This window comes from Saccostrea echinata, unplaced genomic scaffold (genome assembly GCF_033153115.1).
Source record: "Saccostrea echinata isolate AGI-Se365-2 ecotype Australia unplaced genomic scaffold, CSIRO_AGI_Sech_v1 ptg000032l, whole genome shotgun sequence".
Taxonomy (NCBI): Eukaryota; Metazoa; Mollusca; class Bivalvia; order Ostreida; family Ostreidae; genus Saccostrea; species Saccostrea echinata.
The window spans coordinates 7,989,804-8,007,755 of record NW_026889781.1 but is presented as its reverse complement, the minus strand read 5'-3'; the positions used below and the strand labels follow the sequence as shown (position 1 = coordinate 8,007,755).

Below are 17,952 nucleotides of genomic sequence, written 5' to 3'. Positions count from 1 at the left end.
TCTCTAATGTTTTATGCACATGTTTGTCTTAATATATATCCATTGATATTTTCGTTGTGAAACAATGTCATAAAGATTTTTCTTCGAAATGATTCCAAATTTTGTACAAATAAGATTCCTTTGAGAGGAAGACACCTGGCCCCAGGATCATGAAACAGACTTAGACTTAAGTCAAATTTTCAATCACCTGTAAAATGTTTACTAATTATTGAATTTATCGCTAAATTTGCAGACAACAACACTTTTGTAAAGCGATATTGAAAAACATTTTAATTTTGTTCTGATTGACTTTTACAAAAACTAAATAGAACATAAAGATTTTGACTTAAGCTTAAGATGTTTCATGATCCCGGGGTCTGGCCCCAAGACCATAAACTAAGAATAGACTTAAGTCAACTTAAGTCAGACTTATTTCAAACCAATATAACTTTTGAAATAATTTTGATATTGAAACAAAATTTTCATAATATATATTTGAATTAAAATGTTATATAAAATTGCAAATTTTTAAGCAAATACATTAAAGAAAACTCAAGATATTAAAAATCAAACTATTCTCAGTTTATGGTCTTGGGGTCTAGTATACAATTTTTATCATATAGGCTTTGTCTGTCTGTCTCTATATATGTGCGAACGTATATTCATAAATACTTTCATTGAGAAATGATATCTAAAACACTTTAAAAAGCATTACCATTTGTACAAATATACCTTCCTATGAAAAGAAGACACATGTACATTTTGGAGTCATATCTCTTTGTTTCTATGTACATGTATGTCAAAAATTTAATATATACCCATTGATAGTTTCGTTTTGACACAATGTCACAAAGACTTTCCTATGAAATGATTCCAAATTTTCTTTGAGAGGAAGACACCTATTATACAAATTGGATCATATAGACTTTGTCTGTCTGTCTCTATGTATGTCCCAATGTATATCCACAAATAAATGTACTTTCATGGTGAATTACACTTAAAAACGTTTTTAAAAAATTCCAAATTCTGTACAAATACATTTTCCTATGAGAGAAAGACACCTGTAAATTTTGGGGTCATATTGCCCGTCTCTATGTTCATATTTTCGTTGTGACTCAATGTCACAAAGACTTTTCTATGAAAAGTTTCCAAATATAGTACAAATAAAAATTCCTATGAGAGGAAGACACCAAGTACTAGTATACATTTTGGATCATACTGGCTTTGTCCATCTGTCTCTATGTATATGTCAGAATAGATATCCATGATTACTCACATTTTGAAACGATATCTTAAAGACTTTCATTAAAACTTATCCAAATCTCGCACAGAAGTACTTTTTATGAAAGGAGGACATGTAGATTTTGGGGTTATATCACTTTGTCTCTCTGTACATGTTGTTTCAATACCGGTATGTATTCATGAGTACTTTCGTTGTGACACAGTGTCACAAAGACTTTTCTACGAAACATTTTCGAATTTTGTACAAATAAGAAATGAGAGGAAGACACCTAAAATACGCTTTGGATCATATGGATTTTTCCGTCTGTCTCCATGTATGTCCAAATATATATATCCATATATACTTTCATTGTGATTGATTAATTATTGCTTAATGCTGAGTCAACAATATTTTAGCCATATTTTGGCGGCTTTCATTGTGAGATGATATCTAAAACATTTTTTTCAAAAATAGTACAAATATACTTTCCTATGAAAGGAAGATACAGGTAGATTTAGGGATCATATTCGTTTGATTGTCTCTATATACATGTACATGTATGTACGAATATATATCCATGAGTAATTTCGTTTTGACACAATATCACTAAGACTTTTTTACAAAACATTTTCAAATTTTGTACAAATAAATTTCCTGGGAGAGGAAGACACCGGTATGAATTTTGTATCATATTAGCTTTGTCAGACTTTCTCTATGTATATTTGAATGTATAATATTCCATGAATACTTTTGTTGTGAAATGATATCTCAAACACTTTCCAAAAAAATTTTCCAAATTTTGTACAAGACAGTATTCTTTCCTGCCAGTGGAAGAAACCTATACATTTTTGGGGTTATATGGTTTAGTTTATTACCAGATATATTTTATATATACAAAAGTACGTCACTTTGAAAGAAATACCTCAATATTTTTGTCATCTGGACATTGATCACTTAAACAGTCTTCATCACAAATTTACTATTTCAACTTTTACACTGAATGTGTTGATAAAGAGAAAATCGCATATCCTCCGATTGCTTGTATGTTTGTCTGTCTATGCATTTTATATTGATGTGAAAACTCAAATAATAATTGAAGACATAAATAAGATTTTTTAATGTCACCTTCTTTGTGTGTATTGATTCTTAAATCAGTTTTTGAAGAACAGTTTACCCTTACCTATGACAGACTTAAGAGGGCGCTCTTTGAGCCAGTTTTGAAATGAATTTATCATATGTTCAAAGAATACAGGCTATTGTTTATAATGTGCTATTAAAAGCGGCCGTAGCTATTGGTCAATATTTAAAGGTTGAATACCTGAGGAACAGGTATTCATGCATTCAATTCAAATACACTTTTCACTCACTCAAAGGCTTTAATTTTCTTCGTCGCATTCACATCCACCCTCCCACACATACTTTGTTAAATAAAAGAAAATTGAAATATTGTTTCAAAAATTGAAAAAAAAACTGGTCGCATCTAGCAGTGATTGAATACTGTAATTAAAAGTTCATGCATTACGAAGTATAACTAGAAATATTTGTCCTTGTGACTTGTAAACAAATAAAGTACTTTAAATTTTATAAATGTTTTAGTAATTTGTTTCAAAGGAAATTATCATTTTTAAAGTTAAGGTTCATCATTACTCAGAGATACTTTTTAGATTGAAAGTTTTTGCTGCAAAATCATTTATAAAAAAGTAAAATAGAGGTCAAATTTGTTACATAAAAATTCAAGTTATAATAGTTATTGATGTCAGATTGAATTTAATGATTTTTACATTCATTATATACACACTGTAATAAAGTAGATTCTGGCATGTCTTCTAATCTATGCCAATAGGAAAATAAACTAAAGATGATTGAACAATACATTGGTTATCTACCAAGTTCAGACAGGATAGTAATATTTGTACTATTTTTACCAGCACCAAGAATAAATTGTCAATTTTTCTACATCTCAGCCTAAATACATACATCATATATGTCAGTATTTTATTCAAGGCTGCATTAATATACCATGCCCCCAAACTTCACAACTGTAAAGGGATACTGTTTGATTAAGTGGTCAAATAGGTGTAGCTGAGTTTTAATCGATAGATCTGCTGATTTCATATCTTTGTGGAGGTTGATGGAGGTTTTAAACGCTTTTTTAAATTTTTTTTTTTTAAATTAAGTTATTTTTTTTAAATAATATTTCTTTATCTTCCTTTATGTAGCCAAATGAACATAGTACTATTCTTAGATATTTATATGATTTCTGTGTTTCCAAGAATAAAAAAGATTCTTGAATTAGACGACCACTTTTGTTGAAAAATAATTATTTTTGCTTTGTTTTAATTTACTTCTAGACGCCACTTATCACAGAATTCATTCAATAAATTTAATTTGTTTTGCAGTTCAGTTAGGTTGTCAGATATCAAAGCAGGGTCATCTGTATATAGAAGAGCTGTATTTTCTTTTCCGATAAAGAGATACTATTAGTTCATGTGTTGTCTTGTACAAGTAGGGTTGAGAGATCATTAAGGAATATTTTAATTATTTTTGAACTTAACACACCCTCTTTGCGTACGCAAAGTTCTGGTGAATAAGGGCTTGTAAGTTTGTTTTCGATCTTATATTTCGAATGTTACAGCTATACATGTTACATACTATACTGTAGTGAAATATGGAGATAACGAACAGTAATCAAACTCAAAAGTCCATTGAAGCAATACAAGTTTAGAGCAGAACAAACACGGACCTCTAAAACATCAGAAGTGGGATCAGGTGCCACGAAGGAGTATGCATCCCCTGTCGACCTGTCACATCCGCCGTGTGTTCATTGTTATGATCGGGCAAGAAGATATTGAACTGAAGAAGGTTTAACTTTATATTTTCGCGGATAACTCTATCGAAAGCTTTGTGAAGTCCACAAAACAGACATTTAAGTGTTTGCTCTTGTAATTGATATATTTATCTAATGAGGCACTTTAAACAAATAAACGGTCTAAGGTTCTTGATGATTTTGAAAAACCAATTTTGCTTTCATGTATGATATTGTTTTCAGTCAAAAATGCATAAAGCCTATAAGTTAAGATAGTGTAAAAAAGTTTTCAATTGCTATTTGTAATTATTATCCCTCTATAATATTGTGGGACCCATGGATTTTCAGATTTAGATATGGATGTTGTGTATCCTTCTACATATTTATTTGGATATATGCCAGTATTAAATATTGTGTAAAATAATTCAAGAAAGTGTCTAAGTATGTAAGTGATCCTCTCAACATTTCGTTAGTGAAATTTTCTAATTCCGGGTTTTTTGCAGACTTTAAGGATATCATAACGTTTTGAATTTCTACAGAGGATATTTCAAAATCTAATTCGGTGAAAGAAGTATGCAGTTAATAATTTTTTTTTATTTTCAAGATGTTGTTTTCATTGTTTATAAAACTATCTTCAATTTTTTCTGGTACTTTCGTCAAGGAATTGGAATAATCTAGCCAAGTGTTATCATCAATGAATTTTTCATGTCTGTCGATCTTTCTCGTCCTTAAGTTCTCGAAAAGAATTTACTACCTTCAAATACTCTCTAGCGTTATTTTCATAAAGTTGGTCTAACCTGTCAAGTTTGATTTGGCTGAATTCTCTTTTTTGTATTTTCTTAATTTAGCATATTCTTTAATGAATTTATCGTAGCAACTGCTTGTGGTGGATTTTTTGGGAAATCTTGAAAGGATTTATATATACTTTTTCACTTAATACTTTTCTTCTCTAATTTAGATCTTGGTCGAACCATTCGTTATTTACTGCTTTGTTATTTTTACTTTTATATATGCTCAGAATTTATCGCCCAGGGTTGTCAAAATTGTGAAATCCATTTTCCGTCGGGGAGCTTCGCACCCTGAACCCGGCCCTACCAGGGCGCTGCCCTTGACCAGCTGGGTCGGCCTTAGGCTGCCCCTAGACCCCTGGCCGTAATTTTTGTCTATACTTAATCAAAGTCCTAGCCATAGTGTGACACATCTTCTAAATATATTTTGGGAAAAAATAAAAAAAATCCTAGTCTAAATGAAATAAAGCATGGAAGAAATACAAAAAAATATATATATATTTAGAAAAAGTTTTATAGCTTTTTAGACATCAACGTCCGAGGAAGTTTATATTGATTAGCCGTCAGTAAAAAAAAAAAAAAATTAAAGCCATGCACATCAAACCGGATTTACTTTTCTGACCTTGAACTTTTATCAGAGTAAAAAAAGATTGTACATGATCGTCAAGTAAAATAAGCAGTGCAATGGAAGACGTGAAGGCGTTCGTGGTTGTTCATCTTAAGGAGATATGTGTGGCTACTGTTATCGGAATTACTGTCATAGCTGTGTATAGGAGGTGCAAGAAGAAAATTAAGTAGGTTATATATAAACTACATAAACTACGTCGTTCAATGTATGGAAAGCCAAGGGGGTCAAAGTTTTTACTGCATTATTCAATAACTTTGTTTGTAATGAGTAATTATTTTTTTTTTTTAATTTGCAACCTATAGTTAACCTTAACTACTTAATGAGTGTGAAAAGTAAATGCATTTCTAGTATTATGTTGATGGGCAACTTGAAATAATGTCATGTTCTAAATTTGAATTTACTGAAAGGTTCTAAATTTTATACATATATACCTTCATCCGTAAATGCAGAAGTTAGAACAATAAGGAGGGTGCAATTTGTTGATCAGTGAATGTGCATAATAATAATAATATACATGTACGTTTGTGTTGTTGTACTGCATGATAAGACCAAACCTGCTTGGGCGACAGCACGGGAGAGCAGAGGTGACAACGTTAGGGGGCCAAAAAAATTTATGAATAAATTTCTCTTTTGGGAATAAATGATGCATTCTGTGTCTCAATCCTTTTATACAGATTTTTATCGATAATACAGCTCTTTATTTCAAGGTGATAGAATGGCACGTAAGGTTGCAATATTTTATTTTTTCAAATTGTAATGTATTTTTTTAATTGTATTTTTTAATTTGTATTCTATATTTTCCCATTAGTTTTTTTTTATATTTTCCATTTGTATTTTATTTGTTCTCCATTAGTATTGTATATTTTTACATTTGTATAGTAAAATTTCATTTGTATTGTATATTTTTTATTTATATTCCATATTTTCTATTTGTATTGTAATTTTGCTTTTATTTTTTTTTAATTTGATTTTATGTTTTTATTTTTATTCTATATTTTCTATTTGCATTGTAATTTTTTAAATTTATATTGTATTTTTTAAATGTCTTTTATGATATTTTTTATTTGTATGCAATAAATTTTCATTTGTATTGTATCCGAGGGAATGCTTATTGTTTCGTTACAAAGAATTACATTAGTCAAGTTTTAGTCTGCATTGTGTTGAAAATGAACGAGATGTCCCTGGTGCTCAACACAAACTGTGCTATTTGCGTACATGCATGTTAGGGGACGTTCTGGGACTGGGATATATTGTCCAGTCAGATTATTTATTTTCACCCCCTATCAGAACAGAATATTTATTTCCAAGATGGCCAGGGACAGGTAATTTATTTTCTTCCCTGGAAAAATTACAAGCACAATTAGGGACGAAAAAAAGAAAAGAAATCTGCGAAAACCCGAAAACACTATTTCGTGGGGGAGGAAGGGATAAGTGCCACCAGTCAATGTCAGATTATTATTCTCTTCCACATGGAGGACGGATTAGTTCTTTATTTATTTTCAACATTTCCAAAATCTGCCAGCCATCCCCACCCCTTCTCAGAGTCAAATGGTCGTCCCCTTACATGCAAATAGGGGCCCAATTTGCTTTAAGAATCCAAAACATCTTGATTGTTTTTAACACGATACAGGCTAAAATTTGACAATGAAATTCTTCATAGCGAAACAAACAATCCCTCGGACACAATACAAATGAAAAATTATTGCATACTGTAACAATACAAATAAAATATTTTACAAGACAAATAAAAAATATAGAATACAAATGAAAAATTGCAAAATATAAATGAAAAATTATAAAATACAAATGAAAATATATAATACAAATTAAAATTTTTACAACACAAATGAAAAATATAGACTTCTAATGGAAAATTATCAAATACAAATGAAAAGTATAAAATACAAATAAAAAATATACAATGCAAATAAGAATTTTTTCAATACAAATGATAAAAAGTTTAAATATTCAATGTTTGACATGCCATACTGATAGCCTTGCATTAGCCTTACATTAGTTAAGTTTACCTCGGGTATTATCTTTTTTTTTATTTCGCGCTCTATGCATGCATGAGTCACAAATCTTTATCAATATTTTATATGTACATGAACAATATATATGAAAGGACTCGAATGGAGTGAAAATCATATCAACAGCATATTATGACTGTATCTTTGTGTGTTTTTAGGCCATAAAAATTAATTAATAGTTTCTCAGTCGTTCAACAAAATGCTGATATCAACTGATTCTTACTTTTTTGTTCTCTCATTAATTATAATATGTATTCAACTTTAATAATATTATTCCAAACAAAGTTAATTCATAAAATAAAAATACTGTATTAACAAGAATTAATATAAACGTTCTATCTATTAGCACTATGAAAAGGGGAATAGCTCAATTTTCTTTTTCAACTTGAGAAATAGAAAATTGAGTTATCTCCTTTTTCAATATACTAATAAAATTGATCAATGCGGCAGTGATTGACCTGAGGCGGCGGTGCCTGAGAAACTATTAATTAATTTTTTTTTTTTTTGGCGTTATTAGGAAAACTTATCCAAAAGACACAGTAATTCACCACACAATACCAAGAGGTCCATTTGCTCCTAGTCTAACTCCGTTTGCTGTAAAACTGGAGACGTATTTGAGGATGGCAAAAATTCCATATCAGGTTTGATGTTGAGTATGAAAATAAGTTGAAGTTAATTTTTTGTAAGGTCAGAATCAAGACTAATGATATATGATTATGTTTATCTGAAACAAAAACGTCAATGTGTCTATTTAGTCTTGATAAAAACTGTTGTCAATTAATTGAATCATTAAATACATATTTTTATGTTAAATAAAATGTTTAATATTGAATTTAAACCAGAATGAATTCGACAGTGCTTTCAACAGAAGTTCCAAGGGAAAGTTGACGTGGATTGAATACAATGGAGAGAAGGTGGCAGATTCAGAATTTTGTATCAAGTTCATTAATAAAACACTCAACATAGATCTGGACAAAGAACTCACAGATGAAGAAAAGGCCATAGCTTATTCTTTTCAAAAAGTGGCTGAGGAGTATTTCTTCTGGTAATTGTAGAGACGAGAATCTATATCATCTCTCAGTTCTAACCTTGCTTAATTTTTTTTTTAATTTTAGTAATCTAAGATTTCAGCAACTTGTTTTCAGTATTTTTTCAAACACATTTACATCTTATCCATTTTCCAAGCCTTTGGAAGGTGCCAAAAAGTGGGGAATTGAGGGGGGAGGTGTTGGGGTTTGTGGAAATGACGAACTATAATAATACATACATATACATGTATATTAAATTTTGAAACTCACTTTGATTATTCGAGAAAGTGCAATAATTTTTTCCTATTGTAATGTATTTATTTTTGTACAGTGAATGTGATTGATACTTGACTATTCTCTTTTAACGTAACAAAGAAATATAGAGTATACATTTAGAATTTTTGATACGGAAGAAAACTGTGTTTAATGGATATAATTCTGGTATATGTGTTGACTATAATTATATTCCAGAGGATAATTTTTATGTGACTAATACGTTAGTGACATTGGAAGAATCTATATTATTCAATAGTCGTCCGCGTGGGTCAGTGGTTAGAGCGTTTGCTGTAGAGTCGCAGATCCTTACGTCGCGGGTTCGAATCCCACTGTGGGACGTAGAGACCGGTCCTTTAGATGAGACCGTATAAACCGAGGTCCCATGTCGCAGTATCGCAGTAGGTGCTGGCACGAAAAAGATCCTTCACTGATCAATGGCCCTGAGTGCTGAGTATAGGTCAAAATTTGCAGCTCTCCACCGGCAAGATATGGCGTCTCCATATGAGTGAAAAATTCTCGAGAGGGACGGTAAACAACAAACAAACAAATATATCATTCAAAAAAGTTTTCATTTTTAACCCAGGGCACTATTTCTACAACGTTATGTGCACGACGAAGGAGAAGAATTTTTTAAATATGTCAAAGTTCCTTGGATAATCAGAATAATTGGGAAACGTCGCGCAAAAGAACAAACCCATGCGCAAGGAATAGGTCGCCATTCTCAAGAGGAGGTCCAGACACTCATTATTGAATGCCTTCAGCACTTCTCTTCTTTCTTAGGTATGTGAAATTAAATCATTGTGTTTTATTTACGTGTTAATAAATAATTTCAAAATTGTCAAATTTGCTTGAATAAGGTGCTTTATTTGGTATTATACACGTTTTAATTTAGGAAAGAAAAAGTTTTTGCTCGGAGAGAAGGCTTGTCAGGCGGACTGTGCTGTATTTGGAATTCTATCCCAGGGTTATTGGCATGGATTTGGTCCATTTGTAGAAGAGGAATTCAAAAGTAAGGGAAGAAAATTCCATATTAAGGCTACTTTGATATACATGTATTAGTATATTTTAAATAAATAGTTTTAATAATTTTATTTTATTTTTCGTTATTATCTTTATTATTTTTTTTGTAATTTATACTTTTTTGTCTTTAATTTCAGAGTTCGAAAATCTCTGTAATTACTGTAAGAGGATGAAGGCAGAATTCTGGCCAGATTGGGATGACTGTATTACACACGGTGGGATAAAGAAGGCCACTAAATGAAGGCGAAAGATAGAGATTGAGAGAAATTTGTTTACATAATTTTTCTAACCATGACACAAAATTCACATATGAGTCATTCATCGTCCACACGGAATAATGCACAGTTCCAACAAAGGAGCAAGATTCTGAACCATAGTCCTAAGTGTCCTAAATTTCATATTTAAAGTAGATAGGGAAGATCTGAAGAATTTTAAAGAATGCAGATTTTTTCCCCTACGTTACAAGTAGATGATTTATATCATTTTTTTTTTAAATATATGTCCAGTGTTTCAAAAAAAATTGGTAAAAATGTGAAAGTTTACGAAATTTTTAAAAGTTTTCTAAATTTATTCAATATTTTCACAATGTTGTTTTTCATTGTTTGCCTGTCCATCTTTCCATAGACAACGAATAGAATACTGGAATATAGGAAACTAGACCTGCTATTCCATATTTCCGTATGGTTGCAATGACAATATAGACAGTGTTAGAAATCTTAAATTTCAAGTCCACAGTGTAACAACATGAATGTGATGGGACGTTTTAACAAAACGCAGAGACGTACTAAGTCATGGACATCGGTCTTACAATAATCCTTCAGATTTTTTTTGATGTATCTTTTGAATCACTTCTTCCTTAGTAGGTCTGCATCATATATGTACCAAACTTTGAAAGCTTTATATGGTCTATTTGAAAAGGCTACAGAAAGTCTGTACTTAGATTCTTCAACATGCACCAGAATAAAGGCTGGTTTTCGTGATTGTGGATGATTCCAATCATAGGCATCTTTAAGCCTCCAAATTAAGTCTAAGTCAAGACATCTGTCTGTTCCTTAAAGTTTTTTGAACTTATATGTCCCATCCTCTACAGCTATAGTCCTACTGGACACGTCATTACGATGATGTGAATATAGTTAAAGGCCTTGGAACTTTTCCGGGATAATTTACACACCGGATAATCATCTTCAACTCGAGACACACCCAGTCACGAGCCTACAACTTACAGGCGCCCTAGGGGACAAGGAACATTTCGTGGAATGAGGCACCGAAATTATAAGCCTTATTTAAATAATTAAAGTTATCAAACCAAGTATAGCTCCAGGCACGTAGCATCGGGGGGGGGGGGGACAGTTTTTTTTCCAAACATAGCATTTTACTATTGAAAATGTTCGTGAAAGGCCTGACCACCCCCCCCCCCTCACTTTTCATTGCAGCAGGGGTCTAATTGGCGACTTATTTAGTCGCCATGGCGCCTAAAAATTATGTTTGGCGCCTAAAATTTTTCTATTAGTCGCCAAATTGGCGACCATTTTAAATTGACTTGATGATCGTCAAATTACTGAGCTATAAATATTTTCAATTTTTTATTATGAGAAAAAAGAAGTTTAAAAGTTAGCAATAGACTTAACTCTATATATTCACTAATATCAGTTTTTAAATTAAAGCTTCAGGGAAAATTTACCTGGAGACTAAAAATTTGCATTGGCGACTAATAATTTTTGATTAGAAGCCAGTTGGCGCCTAGATTTTAAAGGTCACATAAAGGCCTGCGCAGTATAGTCAAAAAAGGGTAGTTTAGTAGTGTATATATAAAATTTGGTACTGAAAGAAGTTGGAACCTGTCGCATTATGCAATTCATCTCATTAAGGAAAAATACGATTTTTGTATTGTTTTTATGGACTCTTAATTGAACTTATTTAATGTCATTGTTCTATCATATTAGCCTGTTTACACTGTTTTTCAACATGATTAAATCTGTGTATTTGCTCCAATCATACTGGTTTGAAACATTGTAGGGTTGTCCAAGTTTGCACATGCGCTACATACAGACTGGCATTGATGTTTATTTTTTCTTCCTCTTACACGCTCTATCCATTTGACAAGCAAAATGGGTAGACGTTTTAAAAGAGAAAAGAAATCCAAAAAGGCTCTTTTACGAGTACGATCTATCTCTGCTCGTAACTTGCAGCTGACGAATTTTAAGAAAACCGAGTTGCAAGTTTTAAACTTGTCAAAACATTGTTTGACGCGTGCTGAACATTCTTTTCTAAGTAAAGGACCAAAATAGATACCAAGTCCTAAGTCTTATAATGCTAAAAACATTGTACTTAGAGATTTTGACGAATTTGCACGAAAATTAAGATGCAAATATTTGTTTAGCAATTCAGATGACAACTTAATGCATCCTTTTAGAAAACGCTCAGGTTACATACCAGAACACACATGTGATGCATTAGAAAAGTATATTGATAAGACCAAATTCGAATTAACATCAATGCCAATTAAACGTTTTGAAGATATGAGAGGGAAGCATTTGTTTCATTGAAAAGTAATCTTGGGACTGTATTTAAAAAGGCAGACAAAAGCAACACAGTTTTTGTAATGGACAGAGATCAATATATCTCAGAAGGTATGAGACAACTCGATTCTACCCATTATGTCGATAGAAAAACCTGATTTAGAAGCTCTACATCAGAGCATCCAGTCTAAAGTTTATGAGATGTATCAAAACAAAACCTTTAGACAAGGAAACCTATCGGTTTTTAAGCACAAACAAAAATGTCAATTTGAAAAGTGGGAGTCTGTATTTGCTCCCTAAAATACATCAAATAGATAAACAAGTGCTTGATGCACTTTTAAAAGGCAGCCTCCGAAAAATTTCACCTGGTCGGCCAATTATCTTTCAATGCGGCACACCAACGGTAAATATAGGTTACTTCTGTGATCATTTCCTTGTGCCCATTCTTCAGAAAGAAAATTCATACATCAAAGACAAGTCGGATTTTATACAAAAAATCGAATCTCTGATTGTACCTGATAATGCCATCATGGTTATTTATGATGTGACCAGCATGTACACCAATATGGAATTTGATGAATTACGACATTTTATGGAGATAGCATACATAGCAGAGAATTCTGAACTAGAAATACCTCGACCTTGCAGCTCTGATCTTATTTTCTTTCTCAGATGTATACTTGAAAATATTTTTTTCGAGTTCAACGGACGATACTACAAACAAATTATAGGCGCGGCGATGGGAGCATGCCCGTCACCAGAAATTACAGATATACCTATGAAAGACATCACTGATGATGTAATATTTAAATTTCAACATGCCGACAAACTTATTTATCACGGCAGATTTAGAGATGACGGCTTTATTGTATTTAATGGAAGCCCGTATGAAATTAAAGAATTCTTTGACATAGGGAACTCTTGTCATAAATATTTGAAATTAACTTATGAAATATCTCACACCAGTGCCAATTATTTAGACGATGCCATTAACAAAGGAACAAGATTCTCAGATAGCCAGCGTTTAGACATTCGCTAATATATCAAACATACTAACAGCTTCCAATACCTGCACAGGCAAAGTGCTCATAGCCCATCAGTTTTCAAGGGCCTAATTAAAGGAGAATGTACCAGACATCTGAAAAATACTACAAAATATTTTTTAAAGATATCAAAACTCATCTTGAAAAAAGAGGTTATAAACAATCAGAAATAGGACTTATTATGCAAGAAACACTTTCTGAAAATAGAATGGACCATTTCAAAAAACCAAAGAAGAAAAATAACAAAAGGACTGTACCCATGTACCCAATGTTTTGGTCACCAGGTTTAACCCATGTATAAAAGGGTTTAAGAAACGACTTATGAAATATTGGGATTACATACAAGATGATGACGTTTGGAAAGACTTATTCACAACAGCTCCTACTGTTGCGTACAGTAAACACAAGAAAATATAGGTGATCTGATCATTAGATCCAATTAAAATCAAATGAAGTTCCAAAGAATTGATTGATTTATGGATAAGTTGAACTCCTGACGAGGTGGACCTTATTACAAATATTAAATGACATTTGCTTTTGATACCGCCGAAACACACTTAATTAGATATGACATACAAGCAATTGACCAAATGCTTCATTAAGAGTGTCGGGTTCTAATAAGTTTAAGACATGTCTAATTGTTAGGATGCCGTCGAGTTTTTTTTTTTTTTTTTGCACATGAGGATCGACCTTCCTATAGTATTTTAAAAGGGCCAAATTTTTAGAAACCCCGATCATTCAACTGGCGACCAAATTTTATAAACAATATGAATTCTGACAAAAATTACTGCAGGCGATGCGCCAAATATGAAAAAGAAGACCTAGACACTTCATCAAAATCGATGAAAATTAAAGTATTAGGTAGATGTTGAAGTATCTATCGTGTTAAATGACTGAAGGGCAATTAATATAAAAAAAACATCTACCCTTCTGTCTTCAGTGATTCAGATTTCATTGAAACCAAGAGACATACATCTCAAAGGTATAAATGTATTATACATATAGTGCAGAATAGAACATTTCATATGAGCAAGATATGAAGTATAATATTAAGTATAAATAAATAAAGCATTTATAAACCCAATAGCTCATTTCTTCATCTGTTTTGCAAAATATATATATTTTCCAAGGTTACGCATTTCCTTTGTATTTGAGCTGATCAATAATTGTATTATTTTTTTGGCGGTTTATGTATTTCATTGCTGATATTTGATTTTCTTTACATGTTTGCTTGCATATTCGGCAACAAGCAGATGATCTTTTGTATCAGTACACAGTCCCCAGGGTTCATGAAGTCCACAGTCTAAGAAATTTAGGAATGTCCATTCTGATCAATGATGTGGACACAGTTATTGACGGAATCCGCTGTCAGGATGTGACTTTTACTCCCTAGAGCAGATTTATGCCCATTGTACCTAAATCTCAGTTTCCCGGCCAGATTGACGACTACTACTGCTTCTGCATTATTATCAGCCACACAGATATCCAGGTTCTTATTCTCACTGATGTATTTAGTATAACCATATGAGAAGAGAGGTTTACCCTCATCATCAAACTGAATGGTTTGTTTTTCTATGAAGCCAGAGTAGCGGACAATCTTTCTTTCGTTGTTATCATTACTGACTACCAGGAGTTCACCAGAGTGGGTGGTATAGACATGGCCACGCAGCACAGTTAAGGTGTCAAATGGAAATATCGGCGAATTTTTTAGATAGAAAATACATTCTTTACAAGGATGGGCATTTCTTCTGAGGACTTTACTATTATCGGACAAATGCAATGTGGTTGAAAACTAAATGTTGAGGACGATTAGATTTCTTATTAAAACTTGTCACGTGATCTGGCAGTCATGTGATTTTAGCAAATATACCTGAAGTATTGAGGTCATCTATAAATTCTAATATTGCAAAGGCATAACCAAGTTAAAAATCTAAGTTTAACATATAATTATTTTCAGCATTCTTTGTAGTTTGTGAAAAGTGCTGCGAACCTATATAGATTCTACTATCTAATTGCTAAAGTTACATTTATTAGACCGTAAGTTGAATATTTTGCTGGTCAAGCACATTAAATATAGATATAATTAATTCATTTGCAAGATTTCAACAGGTTCGCAGCACTTTTCAAATATCTTCGTACTTCTTGAGTTAATGTGTAAAAGCTTGTCATAATTCATTGAGGGTATGCCCTTGCAATATATCGATTTATTACGACCCTTCTATTACCCTTCAATGAATCTGCATACAAATATACGGCAGTATCGCTTGTCTAGGGAATGTACGGGAAGTATATGAATAAAATCATAAAACAGACATCGCATCCAAGTTAATGGCTTCTTATATATCTACAATTTATATTTTTTTAATTATAGAATACATTTTTCATTGTATAAATATAACTTGATCCGCCTCTCACTGCATACAAACTGCGTCAAATTTTACAATATGACGTCACATTGACAAGTGCATTGGATCAGTGAATTGTTTATATATTGCTGTGTGGGATTTAACCAACGACAATAATGCATGCACTAGTTAGAATTGATGTAGTTTAAAGCTATTCATAAATTTATAATAGCAAATCATTTCATTTTGTGGTAATTTGAAGAACTTATATTTTTGTGTGATGTCATAGTAAGCATTTCCCGTATAAATTAGGCCCCGCCTCCTTACTGCAGCCTTAACTGTGCTGCGCAGGTACCCAGTCTTTATCTTTCTATTCTTCACAATGTTAACAGTTCTGTCTCTGGGATCAGTATAAACAAGATGACCATGTTTTGTAACTGCTATGTCTTCTGGGATACACCCTGACTTGGTCGTGATTGACTTGAGTAGTGAGCCCTGACTGATACTGAATACTTTCATGGTTCTCTCATTTCCTTTTGTCTAGATTTCTTTATCATTTAGACAGGCCACAGCATTTAGGTATGATCCATAATCAGTAATTATGGTAGAAATGATTTCTGGATCATCAAATAACCCTTCATCTGAAGGAGAGGATCCAGCTTCTGGTGATATCTGTTTTACCATGATACTGTAACCATGTTCAGTTAAAGTAAAAACACCTGATTACAGGGTTCCAAACAGCTTAAATATTCCTTCCCCTTGGTCTGTTCCTGTAGTGAATTTTGGTAAAGATGGCACAAGTTTTCTATATTTATCAACATTAAGTGTGATACTTAACAGTTGTGAAATGTCATTAGAATCTATATCAATAGCTGTTGACTTAATTTCATTGCTTATTTCAGAAACTTTCTCTTGTATTTCATCCAGATGTTTCTGTAGAGTTAATATCTGTTTGGTTTTCAGTTCTTTATTATTTGTGAGACTGTATGTTGAATATTTTGCTGGTCAAGTACATTAAATGTAGATGAAATATATGGAGATAACGAACAGTATTCAAGCTCAAAAGTCCATTAAACAATACAAAATAGGAGCAGAGCAAACACGGACCTCTAAACATCAGAGGTGGGATCAGGTGCCATGGAGGAGTGAGCATCCCCTGCCGACCGGTCACACCCGCCGTGTGCTCCTTGTCATGATCGGGAAATAACGGAAAAATCCGTCGACAATTCAGTGTGTAAATAATGGCCTAACAATTAGTATGAAAAACGTCAGTCAGCATTTGACTCAATGATAAATTGTATTTGCTGACAAGGTCATTGTATCGACCATAGAACTTACGAAATGATGACTTTAAACGAGACAGCTGATATTCTTGTTTCATCATTTTGTTTGTCAATAATTTACCTCGTTTTAGAAATTTTTCGTACGTAGAGCATGCTCTTGCGTATCGAATCAACTGAGAGATATATACCCCGTATGCAGGTGATGAAGGTATATTGCTGCATAAGTAAGGGAAGTTGACGATTGAAAAGTTAAAGTCATCACGTTTATCATAAAACTTGTTTGTTAGATTACCATTAACGTCTTTTTCAAGTAAAATATCCAAATATGAAACAGATGTGTCAGACTCTGTGGTATCTTTTATCTCAAGCTCACCAGGATATATCGTATCGACATAAGAATGAAAATAGCCATTGTTAATTGACAATACATCGTCGATATATCTAAATGTCGAGTTGAGGGCCACAGCAAGTGTTTTCTTCTCAAAGATATAATTAATTCATTTGCAAGATTTCATCAGGTTAGCAGCACTTTTCAAATATCTTCATACCTCTTGAGATTATGTGTAAAAGCTTGTCGTAATTCATTGAGGGTATGCCCTTGCAATATATCGATTTATTACGACCCTTCTATTACCCTTCAATGAATCTGCATACATATATACGGCAGTATCACTTGTCTAGGGAATGTACGGGAAGTATATGAATAAAATCATAAAATAGACATCGCATCCAAGTTAATGGCCTCTTATATATCTGCAAATAATATTTTATTTAATTACAAAACACATTTGTCATAGTATAAAATATAACTTGATCCGCCTCTCACTACATGCAACCTGCGTCAAATTTTACGATATGACGTCACATTGACAAGTGCATTGCGATTAGTGAATTGTTTATATATTGCTGTGTGGGATTTAACCAACGACAAAAATACATGCAATAGTAAGTATTGATGTAGTCTAAAGCTATCCAACAGTTTAGA

General features: G+C 32.4%; 2 protein-coding genes across 2 annotated transcripts; one reads left to right on the top strand and one right to left on the bottom strand.

The window, feature by feature from the left end:
- Window positions 1-5,450: 5,450 nt before the first annotated feature.
- LOC133198021 (failed axon connections homolog) lies at window positions 5,451-11,769 on the top strand. The gene is made up of 6 exons (XM_061334169.1): window positions 5,451-5,589; window positions 7,971-8,094; window positions 8,296-8,498; window positions 9,341-9,537; window positions 9,650-9,766; window positions 9,915-11,769. The coding sequence occupies exons 1-6, from the start codon at window positions 5,480-5,482 to the stop codon at window positions 10,016-10,018; spliced, it is 855 nt and encodes a 284-aa protein (XP_061190153.1). The 5' UTR covers window positions 5,451-5,479; the 3' UTR covers window positions 10,019-11,769.
- A 2,882-nt stretch (window positions 11,770-14,651) lies between these two features.
- Window positions 14,652-16,203, bottom strand: LOC133197918 (uncharacterized). The gene is made up of 2 exons (XM_061334093.1): window positions 16,012-16,203; window positions 14,652-14,894 (listed from the first exon to the last, which is right to left on the bottom strand). The coding sequence occupies exons 1-2, from the start codon at window positions 16,201-16,203 to the stop codon at window positions 14,652-14,654; spliced, it is 435 nt and encodes a 144-aa protein (XP_061190077.1).
- Between the last annotated feature and the right edge of the window lie 1,749 nt (window positions 16,204-17,952).